The sequence below is a fragment of the Daucus carota genome, chromosome 2, assembly GCF_001625215.2.
Source record: "Daucus carota subsp. sativus chromosome 2, DH1 v3.0, whole genome shotgun sequence".
Taxonomy (NCBI): Eukaryota; Viridiplantae; Streptophyta; class Magnoliopsida; order Apiales; family Apiaceae; genus Daucus; species Daucus carota.
In genome coordinates, this window is record NC_030382.2 from 50,624,080 (window position 1) to 50,635,601 (window position 11,522).

At 37.0% G+C, this 11,522-nt stretch overlaps 1 protein-coding gene across 1 annotated transcript; it reads left to right on the forward strand.

Annotated features, from left to right (window-relative positions):
- The first annotated feature begins 1,943 nt into the window (after window positions 1-1,943).
- On the forward strand, window positions 1,944-9,412 carry LOC108210224 (pleiotropic drug resistance protein 1). Its single transcript, XM_017381522.2, has 23 exons — window positions 1,944-2,451; window positions 2,781-2,901; window positions 3,009-3,097; window positions 3,178-3,262; window positions 3,387-3,546; window positions 3,655-3,731; window positions 4,002-4,055; window positions 4,142-4,232; window positions 4,317-4,618; window positions 4,709-4,990; window positions 5,063-5,379; window positions 5,475-5,635; window positions 5,738-5,841; window positions 5,959-6,115; window positions 6,198-6,358; window positions 6,465-6,797; window positions 7,001-7,291; window positions 7,380-7,463; window positions 7,553-7,686; window positions 7,805-8,032; window positions 8,122-8,293; window positions 8,386-8,640; window positions 8,925-9,412. The coding sequence occupies exons 1-23, from the start codon at window positions 2,087-2,089 to the stop codon at window positions 9,186-9,188; spliced, it is 4,287 nt and encodes a 1,428-aa protein (XP_017237011.1). The 5' UTR covers window positions 1,944-2,086; the 3' UTR covers window positions 9,189-9,412.
- Window positions 9,413-11,522: the final 2,110 nt, after the last annotated feature.

The following is an 11,522-nucleotide window of genomic DNA, read 5'->3' on the forward strand; positions in this document are numbered from 1 at the left end:
TCGTAATTATATTTCAACTAGAACAAAAAATTGTTGGTAGAAAAAATAGTTTTGAAATTTATAATAAGAATCATAATTTAAAAATAGTTATAAATTTTATATTAATAATAATCATATTCTAAAAATAATTATGAATTTTATAATAAGAATTTTAAACGTATATCAAATAAAAGATGCAACGGGTTTGCTCAAAAAATAATACTATAATAAGATGCAACGGTTATGTCACGAGACCTCACAGTTTAGTTAGCCGTGTGTATAAAGCGAGATACTTTCCGAATAATAATTTCCTGGAAGCAAAACTGGGTCACAACCCCAGTTTCATATGGAAAAGTTTGATGGCAGCTAAGGGAGTCGTGGCGGAGGGGGCTAGATGGAAAGTGGGGTCAGGAAAAGATATAAATGTGTTGGAACAGCCTTGGTTGTGTGAGGAAAACCCATACATCACTTCAGTCTCGCCATCTTTGGTGAACTGTAAAGTTAATGCTATAATGACAATGGATCAACTAGGCTGGGATGAAGAGATTTTATCTGATTTATTCAATGAAAGAGATCAAAGATGCATAAAAAAGGTTCCAACAGGTGGTATGCATGCAGAAGATTTGGTGTACTGGTTGTATGAAGTACATGGTGAGTATTCAGTGCGGAGTGCGTATAAAATGTTGCAGCGTCAGAAAGGTAATTGGAGAGAGGAGTACGTTGATAGTGTGTGGAGAAAGGTTTGGCGGATTAAAGCGCCTGCAAAGATCTTAAATCTGGTTTGGAGATCTCTTGCGTTTTGTTTGCCTACGGTGACAATGTTGCAGCAGAAAGGAGTTAGGGTGGAGTCCATATGTCCAGTATGCAAGATGGAAGATGAAACAGTCGATCATGCCTTCCTTCGCTGCCCGATAGCCATGCAGTGTTGGAGGTTGATTCTTCCTGAAATGCAGTATAGAGGGCAAAGCTTATTTCATTGGTGGGATCAGGTGATAGGGAAGACGGACAAAGCAAAACAAGCGGAAGTTGCAGCTGTTTGTTGGGCTCTCTGGAGAGCGAGGAACGAAGTGGTGTGGAACAAACGGTATACCAGGGTTTATGTGGTGATTGCTCAAGCCAAGCAATATCTTGATCAATGGAGACACGCCCAAAAGAGTGCTGCTTGCACTAGCTTTCCTCAGTTATATGAAGGGGATGGCAGTTATTGTTGGGTGAAGCCACAGGAGTCAATGATCAAGATCTCGGTAGATGCAGCCACATTTCAAGAGTTTAATGCGTCAGGGATTGGTATGGTGGCCAGAGATGATAGAGGCGATGTTATTCTTGCTAGGACAATGCTTCTGGAAGGCCTGCGATCTGTAGAAATGATTGAAGCTATGGCAGTTAAAGAAGCGCTCAGCTGGATTAAGAACCAGAGGTGGCAAAAGGTTATAGTTGAATCAGACAGTTTGGTGGTGATTCAAGCAGTTCGCAGTAAGGTGCATATGAAGTCCCCATTTGGTGAAATCATCTTAGCCTGCAGAAGCATGTTACGCGAACAAAACACAGTGTCGGTGTCATTTATTAGACGATCTGCTAATATGGTTGCACATGAGTTAGCTCGTGCAGCATATTCATTCCCAGATCGAATATTCGATAGGAGTTCTGTTCCTATTGGTGTAGCTAATATTTTGGATAAAGAGTCCTATTAATAAAATTTCTTCCTTGTTCGTCAAAAAAAAAAAATTGTAATTCTACTACATATAATGACCGTAGCCGCGACAATCTCACAAAATCGATACCTACAGACAAACAAGATATGATCTGTAAAAAGCCTGACTGAAGCGTATGAAACGGGTCTGAGTTCGTGTAACGCGGCCATTGCAGCCATGCACTACGGGAACAACATACCAACGGACGATTCTCGCCTTTCTCGCTTCCTATTTTTTCGCCTAATTAAACACCTGTGCACACACACACAATCTCACTCAACCATGCTTTATTTAACAACTTCTTTCACTGTCCGATCCCAAACTATATCACATGATTCACTCAACTCCCATGTTGTCACATTCTACTTATGTCTTGATTCTAAGTTCTTGATTGTTAATTTGTTGCATGCTCAAGCATGGATATTGGGGCTGATTTGTTTAGGGCAACCAATAGCTTGAGACAAAACAGTGGAAATACTAATCTCGATGCGGTGCCTCGGGCTAATAGTAACTCATTCTGGAGGGATGGGAATGCACAAGTTTTCGCGCAGTCTGTAAGAGAAGAAGATGATGAGGAGTCTCTTAAGTGGGCTGCTCTGGAAAAATTGCCTACTTATGATCGTATAAGGAAAGGCTTGCTTTCAGGATCGAAGGGGGCTACTGAACTCGATGTCGGTGATGTTGGGAATCAGGAGAGAAAGATTTTGTTTGATAGGCTTCTCAAGACTGCTGAGGAAGATAATGAGAAGCTCTTGAGGAAGCTCCGGGACCGAATTGATAGGTAATGGTATTTATATTCCCGTTCTGTTTGTGAAAGATTTTGTACCCAATTTTGGAACAATGATTTAGGTTGCTTATTTTTAGAGGTAATTGCATACCAAGGGTCAGCTCAACAGTAAAGCAAACCATTTTACGATTTTTAACATTAACGGCACAAGGTTATGCATATTTAACGGAATGGGTGCAAACTGTTTTCGCGGGTTAAACTAATAGGGTGCGATTTGAATTATTTAATGTTGTGGTACAGAATCGTTTTTGAACAATAGTAAGGGGTTGCGATATGCAATTACCTCTTATTTTTATTTATTTAATATTATTGTATGGTTTCAGTGTTGGAGTTACTTTACCAACAATAGAAGTTAGATATGAACATGTGCATATTGAAGCAGAAGCACATGTCGGAAGCAGAGCTCTGCCTTCTGTGGTGAATTTCTATATAAGTCTGTTGGAGGTAAGTCATTTCATATTCATTTTGTAGGCATTGAGGGCTTTGGCCTTTGGTTGTAATTCCTTGGAAATTTTGTGCTGATATATTCGCATCTTCTTGATGTTTGTAAGGATTTGTTCAATGTGCTCCATGTACTTCCAAATAAAAAGAAACGTATAACTATTCTCAATGATATCAGCGGAGTCATCAAACCTTGCAGGTAAATTTACTAATTACTGTAAGAAAGATCCCTCGTATTAGGGACTTCCGGATTTATTTATTTTCGTGTGTTTTTTGCAGAATGACATTGCTTTTAGGTCCTCCAAGTTCTGGGAAAACGACATTGATGCTTGCTTTGGCTGGGAAGCTTGATAAGGCCCTCGATGTAAATAACCTGCCCTTTTAAGTTTGTCAATGGATTCTCAGTATTTAGCATTTAGCATAAGAGTTTTACGATTCAGTTTATTAAATTAGTATGTGAGAGCTTATAATGTAATATTGCAAACCAGTTTTCTGGGAATGTGACTTACAATGGACATACCATGAAAGAGTTTGTGCCTCAGAGGACAGCGGCTTATATCAGTCAGCATGATCTTCATATGGGCGAAATGACAGTTAGAGAGACCTTGACTTTCTCTGCAAAATGTCAGGGGGTTGGCTCACGCTATGGTTAGTCTTTAGATATATTGCATTTTTCAACAAATTCATCTCTAAATTTCCAGTGTAGTTTTGTTTTAAGTGCCTCAAAGTATAATGCTTGTTCTTTTTTCTTTATAGAAACGTTAGCGGAGACTTTAAGAAGAGAGAAAGAGGCAAATATCAAACCTGATCCCGATGTTGATATACTTATAAAGGTAATTGACATAAACATAAATTCCAACATGAACATGTATATTAGTAAAAGTTGGGTGATCTTGTTTTCTTCAGAATAATGTTCGCAATAGAGGATGGACTAAAAGATGTTCATCTTGTATCAAATTAAACTATTAACTATAAGGGACTACTGTATAGGCGATGTGCTTGGAATAGTGAATAGATTATTCATAGCAAAGAAGCTATCAAGTAAGAAAATATTCAATTTTTTGCTTCAGTTGTAAAGTATTGTTTCTGTACTCATAATTCAGGCTGCAGCAACACCAGGTCAACAGGCTGATGTGGTTACTGATTATGTCCTAAAGGTAATATAAGATCACCAGAGAACCTTTAATATTCTTTCTAGGTAAATACACAGCATTAGATAGAATAACACCTCAGTGTATTGCAGGTATTGGGACTTGATATATGTGCCGATACAATGGTAGGTAATGAGATGCTTAGGGGTGTCTCTGGAGGACAAAAGAAGCGCGTTACAACAGGTTAAACAACACACAAAGCAAATAATTAATGTTTTAGCATAGCAAGCCGTGATGTCATGTTGTAAATTATCTGCTTAAATGCAGGTGAGATGTTGGTTGGACCGTCAAGGGTACTATTTATGGATGAGATATCTACTGGTTTGGACAGTTCGACGACTTACCAAATTGTGAATTCACTACGACACAGTGTTCATATTCTCCAGGGAACTGCTCTCATCTCCCTCCTGCAGCCGGCTCCAGAAACTTATAATTTATTTGATGACATTATTCTCTTATCTGATGGTTACGTAGTGTATCAGGGTCCCAGAGAAAGTGTGCTTGAGTTTTTTGAACATATGGGTTTCAAATGCCCCCAGAGGAAAGGCGTTGCTGACTTTTTACAAGAAGTAATTAAGTGTCTTACATTTAGCTCATTTGTCTGCTTGATCTAGTTATTAGTTTATGTTGAATTAGGTGAAATTTTACTTTGGGTGCAGGTGACATCAAAAAAAGATCAGAAGCAGTACTATATGCATAGTGATAAGCCATACGCATTTGTTACAGCCAAAGAATTTGCTGAGGCTTTCAAGTCATTCCATGTAGGAGAAAAACTAGGAGCTGAAATTGCTACACCCTTTGACAGAAGCAAAGGGCACCCAGCTGCTCTGACTGTTAAAAAGTATGGGACTGAAAGGAATGAACTCGTTAAAGCTTTGACTCAAAGAGAAATGTTGCTTATTAAGAGGAACTCATTTGTTTATATTTTCAAGTTGGGCCAAGTAAGTTTTCTCAAACCCTCCTCTATAGACCATACATGTAATCAGTAATGATGGTTGCTTTATTATTTTCAGATTGCCGTTATGGCAATTGTAGCCATGACGGTTTTCTTTAGAACTGAGATGGACAAAGATACTAGCCAAGATGGATCGCTCTACTTTGGTGCTATATTTTTTGGTGTGGCTACTTTCATGTTCAATGGAATGGCAGAGTTTCCCCTGGTAATAGGAAAGCTTCCTGTATTTTACAAGCAGAGGGACTATCTTTTTTACCCTCCATGGGCATATGCTCTTCCAATGTGGTTCACCAGGATCCCCTTTTCAATAATTGAAGCTGCAATATGGGCAGGCCTCACTTATTATCCTATTGGATTGGATAAAAATGCTGGAAGGTATTCGCACACATTTCACATAGTGATGATACGCTATCTTAGTAAGCTTCTTCTAGCTATATATAATGATGACAGATAAATCCTCCTTGTCACAGATTCTTAAGATATTACCTAGCCCTTGTCCTCACCAACCAAATGGGTTTTGGGTTTTTCCGTCTCATCGCAGCAATCTGTAGAGACATGATCATTGCAAACGTATTTGGGGGATTCGCCTTGTTTATACTTATCGCATTAGGTGGCTTCGTCCTGTCACGAGGTATAGAAATTCATTGTATCCTTGGTTTTAGACACTGACTGAGGCTTACCACTTTTTTCTTATGATTTTTTAACAAGAGCCGTACATATTATGATGTCACAGACAAGATAGCTGATTGGTGGATATGGGGTTACTATATCTCACCGCTGATGTATGCGATGAATGCTATTGGAGTGAATGAATTTCTGGGGCATTCCTGGAACAAAGTAAGCTAGATTTTGTAGTATTAGTACATTAGTTTCTCTGGGTTTCATTGTCCTCCCGTGCCTCTGCATTTTCTTTAAAGACTATAAGCTGACATCTGAGCATTTTTCCTGTTAAAGCCAAATCCAAGTGGACCTGGGTACTTAGGAGCTTCTGTTCTGAAGAGTCGAGGGTTCTTTCCATATTGGTACTGGTACTGGATAGGGGTGGCAGTATTGGTTGGATTAATATTTATCTTTAACGGCTTCTTCACAATGGCACTTCAGTTTCTCAACCGTAAACATACTCTTTCTTTACTTTTACATTTAAGTATAAGTATTTAAGAAAGTTGATAACAATAATGAATCAAATACTGCAGCTCTGAAATCAGCTCCAGCAGTAGTCGCAGATGATGATGTCTCTGAAAAAAAGGAAGAATCCAAAGATGAGACTGGTCAGGAAAGTAAAGGAATGGTTCTCCCATTTGAGCCACATTCCATCACGTTTGATAATATTAGGTATTCCGTTGACATGCCACAGGTTAGTTCTAGGGTAACCTGAATAACTATTGTTTTAATTGAAATAAAGTTGTTATAATTAGTCCAGATACAAGAATCTTAAACTCTAGAGATGTGGCTTCATGAAGGAAATGAAAGACCAAGGTGCCAGTGAGGAGAAACTGTTGCTTCTGAAGGGTGTCAGTGGAGCTTTTAGGCCAGGTGTTCTAACCGCTCTAATGGGTGTTAGTGGTGCTGGTAAAACTACTTTGATGGATGTGCTGGCTGGTCGGAAAACTGGTGGATATATTGAGGGTGAAATTAAAATATCAGGGTATCCAAAGAAGCAAGAAACCTTTGCTCGGATATCCGGGTACTGTGAGCAGACTGACATCCACTCACCTCATGTTACTGTTCACGAGGCCTTGGTTTACTCAGCCTGGTTGCGGCTGCCTCCAGAAGTTGATGACGAGAAAAGAAAGGTTAGTACATCTAGACATTATTTAAGTAAAGATATATATAGTTGTAATTAGGAAGACATTATGGTCTTATGATGCCTTAGTCTATTCTTACAAATGACTTCTGTGATACAGCACGAAATGTTCATTTACGAAGCACTGGAACTACAACATGGGTGGAGTGAAATACTTACTGTTATTTTATTTTTTTATATATACTTTTGCAGATGTTTGTAAATGAGGTCATTAATCTTGTTGAATTGGACACATTGGTGGATGCGCTAGTTGGTTTGCCAGGTGTAAGTGGTCTCTCAACCGAGCAGCGGAAGAGGTTGACAATTGCAGTTGAGCTGGTGGCTAACCCCTCGATAATATTCATGGATGAACCAACTTCAGGGCTGGATGCTAGAGCTGCTGCAATTGTGATGAGAACAGTTAGGAATACTGTTGACACAGGAAGGACAGTTGTTTGCACAATTCATCAGCCAAGCATTGATATATTTGAAGCTTTTGATGAGGTGAAATATAATAATTAAAATGAATGATCATCCTATCACAGCTAACACAGCTGTAATATTCACTAAAACTATTGAACATGTGTGGCAGCTTTTCTTAATGAAGCGAGGTGGACTAGAGTTATATGCAGGGGCAGTTGGTAAGGAGTCTTGCGAGCTGATCAAGTACTTTGAGGTAAGATGAAGTGAATTAATTTAAGCCATCAGCTATAAGTTGCTCCAAGTCATAAACTTGAGTTCTGATCCTGAATTGTTTTTCAAAAGAGTATTGAAGGAGTAAGTAAAATCCCCGAAGGCTATAATCCCGCTACCTGGATGTTGGAAGTCTCTACAGCTGCTCAAGAAGTAGCTTTGGGGATTGATTTCACCGAAGTGTACCAGAAGTCAGATCTGTGCAGGTGGTTTAGATAGCATTATACCAACACTCAACTTCATGAACTACAGTTTATAGCTATGAAATTTTCAAATTAGTTAGTTTCCTAAGTGCTGCTCTATATCCACATTGACATATTACAGGAGAACCAAAGATCTTATAAAAGAGTTGGGCACACCTCGTGATGGTACACAGGAACTTCAGTTTGCTACTAAATACTCACAATCTTTCATGACCCAAGTCCGAGCTTGCCTGTGGAAACAAAGATGCTCGTACTGGCGAAACACAGCTTACACTGCAGTCAAACTGGCCTTCACAACAGTTATAGCATTGATGATCGGGACAATGTTCTGGGACCTTGGTTCAGAGATGTATGTTCTGATATTACTTCTGCTACCATTCTTAGGCTTAAAATTTTATCAGAGTTACTATTAATCTGCTTCCCGTATATATTCTGCAGAGGCACTGTACAAGATTTGTTTAACGCAATGGGTGCTATGTATGCTGCATGCCTCTTCCTAGGGGTCCAAAATGGTTCATCAGTGCAGCCGGTGGTAGCTGTAGAACGCACCGTGTTTTACAGGGAAAGAGCGGCTGGGATGTATTCTGCTTTACCATATGCCATTGCACAGGTAAATAGTTGTTTCGTGTTAATCAGAGTGTACCTGCACACTATTAGTTTCTTAAAAAATGTCTTGAGGTTCGATGACTTTTGTGTTTGCAGGTTTTGGTAGAAATACCATACATATTTGCTCAAGCTGTAATCTTCAGTGGTGTTGTATATTCTATGATCCAATTTAAATGGACCCTGGTGAAATTCGCATGGTTCTTTTACTTCTCGGTCGTCACATTCATGTACTTCAGCTTTTATGGCATGATGACTGTGGCCATGACACCTAATTCCGCGGTGGCTGCCATCTGTGCTTCTGCATTTTACGGAATGTGGAACCTTTTTTGCGGATTTTTGATTCCAAGACCGGTAAGTTGTGGCAACACCTAATTAGCGGAAGTTTGAGTGTTTTTCACTGAAGGAGAATTTTTTTTTAAAAATACTCATTATGCTCTCTTCCACATTATGGTCTATTTAATGATAGTCAATACTTAGTAAGACGAAATCGAATTTTAATCACATTTTTACTAATTTTAATATTGAGTCACATTTTTGCAAATCGGGCTAAGATATAGCCACCCATGAAATTTACTCTTTAAACAAGTAAAACACTCGGGGTACACATACTAATGTTGGATAATTATGTTGAACAGAGCATTCCAGTGTGGTGGAGATGGTATTACTGGGCATGTCCAGTGTCATACACACTGTACGGGCTGCTTGCGTCGCAATTTGGAGACTATGATGACAAGATTCTTGAAGATGTGAAAGTACCCATCAAGGTATTTCTCAAAGATTATTTTGGGTTCGAACACAGTAAGATATGGTGTGCTGCAGTTGCTGTGGCTGCTTTTGCCATTCTTTTCGCAATAGTGTTTGGTATAGCTATAAAACTTATCAACTTCCAGAGGAGATAAGAAGCAAAACGCAGCCTCCAAATCATTGGCAAAGAGGCGTGAAATATCAAGGAATATTTCAGGGGATTTTGAAATTAGAATAAAAAATCAAGTGACGTCAATTCAGACGTTGTATCGGAAATTTAGAAATTAGAATTTTAAAATGTACGGATTCATGGGTTATTTCATTTTTTATTATGGGTCAAAGTTTTTGATTCACAAATGACGATATTAGGTTCTGAAAATACTGCTTTCTAAACGCAAAGAGAATTCTTGAAACCTATTTAAAATAATAAAAATAATAATATTGGGATTTATGAAAAAATATTATTTTGTCCAGAGGAAAGTACACTTACATATTATGTCGAGGTTCAACTGTTATCGTAGCACAACTGCACAAGTGATAATAATACACATGGATAAAATCTTTTTAAATTTTTTAGTTAGTGCCCGGGAAAACCTTAAATCCAATTTAAATATTTTCTTTTTTTCTTTTCATGTCCGAATCAATTCAGAAGCGCATCAACAAACTCCAAAAATAAAAAATTGACCATTTTAAATAACTTTAATATTTAATTCTGATGCGACCATCATTTATCAAAATTTATACTAAAAAAGGTCGGTTACCTTTTCTTGGTAAAACCGTAAAACCCATAGAAGCTTCTATAAATTTTGTTATAGCAGGGTATGCTAACATTTGTTGTAATAATGTCATTTCCTTATGTTTTCTTTTAGTAAATTGATGTGAAGCGTTATAATCACAGACATTGAAATAGAATCAACAGAGATTCGGCTTCAACTTTGTTGGGCATGGTCAATAATAGTATTTCTGTCTGCACACAGGAAAGACAATAAATGACTAAAATCAAAATAAGGACTGTGAAAAATGCACCTTATTCATCTTTGTTGCTTTGCACGAAAAATGCATGATAAACGTTTAGACTCATCCGTGAAAAAGTGAAGAAAGGAACAAAAAGTAAATAGGAAAGTGAAAATGTGACTGACTCGAATATTGCGAATTTTATTTCTAGTTGGTACAACGGCATATATAGGAAGTTTTAAGAGATTTGTTAGGCCAATACTCAATAGTCTCCGCAGATGCAAATATAGAGACGACTTAAAGGGATGACTCATATGATTTACAGTAATTTGTGTGATAAGTGAGTAAATTATATTTGGATAATTGATTTATAAGTTATTAAAAGTCTAATATCCTTTTAAAAAATTAATAATATTTGTATTCGACATCAAGAATTATAAAAATTTATTTTAAAAAAAATTGTCAGAATTTATCAACTTTTTAAATATTGATAAAACTTCCGTTATTAGGTTCTAGATTCATGTCTTTTTTTTGCTTTTACCGGCTCATCATATTACTTTCATTAAAATCTTCAAGCTGCTCATTTATTATTTCCAGATCACTCTATTTTAAATCACACAGTCTAAAAATTGTTCTCTTGTCTCACACTACATTAATATGTGGATCTCAGGCAATTAAGAAATTGTTAATTTGTGTTTTCATGGGCTCCATAATTGAAAAATATGTTGCTTGAGAGTTTGGAGTTTTCTTTCAGCTAACCTAATTTTTTAAAAAAGCAGTGGACATCCAAAGTGATGGACTAAACTGACGGATGATTAATATACGAAGTATTAGGTAGTACAGTAATTTTTATGCTTCCAAGTTTGAAGTCTTGGAGGGGTATCAATTATCATGCTAATTGCTGGTAAACGTGTAAAAATGACTCAACCTATTAAAATAACCAGGTGTATGCATAATATATCACATCTCAAGCTAATATTCTCTTCTACATCATATATTTTGTGTTAGAATTAAAATTTATTAATTACTTTCTGGACATGAAAATTTTGAAACAAACTGTTTTCCCATGTATTTAATTAAATATGAGTAAAATAATAAGCACCAAGTCGAAATGAATGTATAAAATAAATTAAGGAAATATGAGTCATCTGTTGATGTGGCCTGCAGGAGGGTTGATGTGCTGTTAAAAAATGTTTCAATAAAGAAAACATAATTACACAAATTATATGTTACATGTTTGGTGATAATTTTAATAATTGCTTGTTTCGTGATATAGCATAAAATAATACTCCCTCCATCCCATTTTAAGTGTCCACTTTGCCAAAAAAAAAATTCCCAAAATATGTGTCATACTCTTTAACCCATGCAAGTTTTTACTAGTTCCAATACAGTATTAAATACAACCAACTAGTTCCAATATGAAGAAAGGTCAAATACATAGTAGGAGTGGTGTTACACGTAATTAATATTTATAAAAACAAGATGAATAGGTGTGTGAAGATAATGATAAAAACATTACATTAATTGTTTCTTAA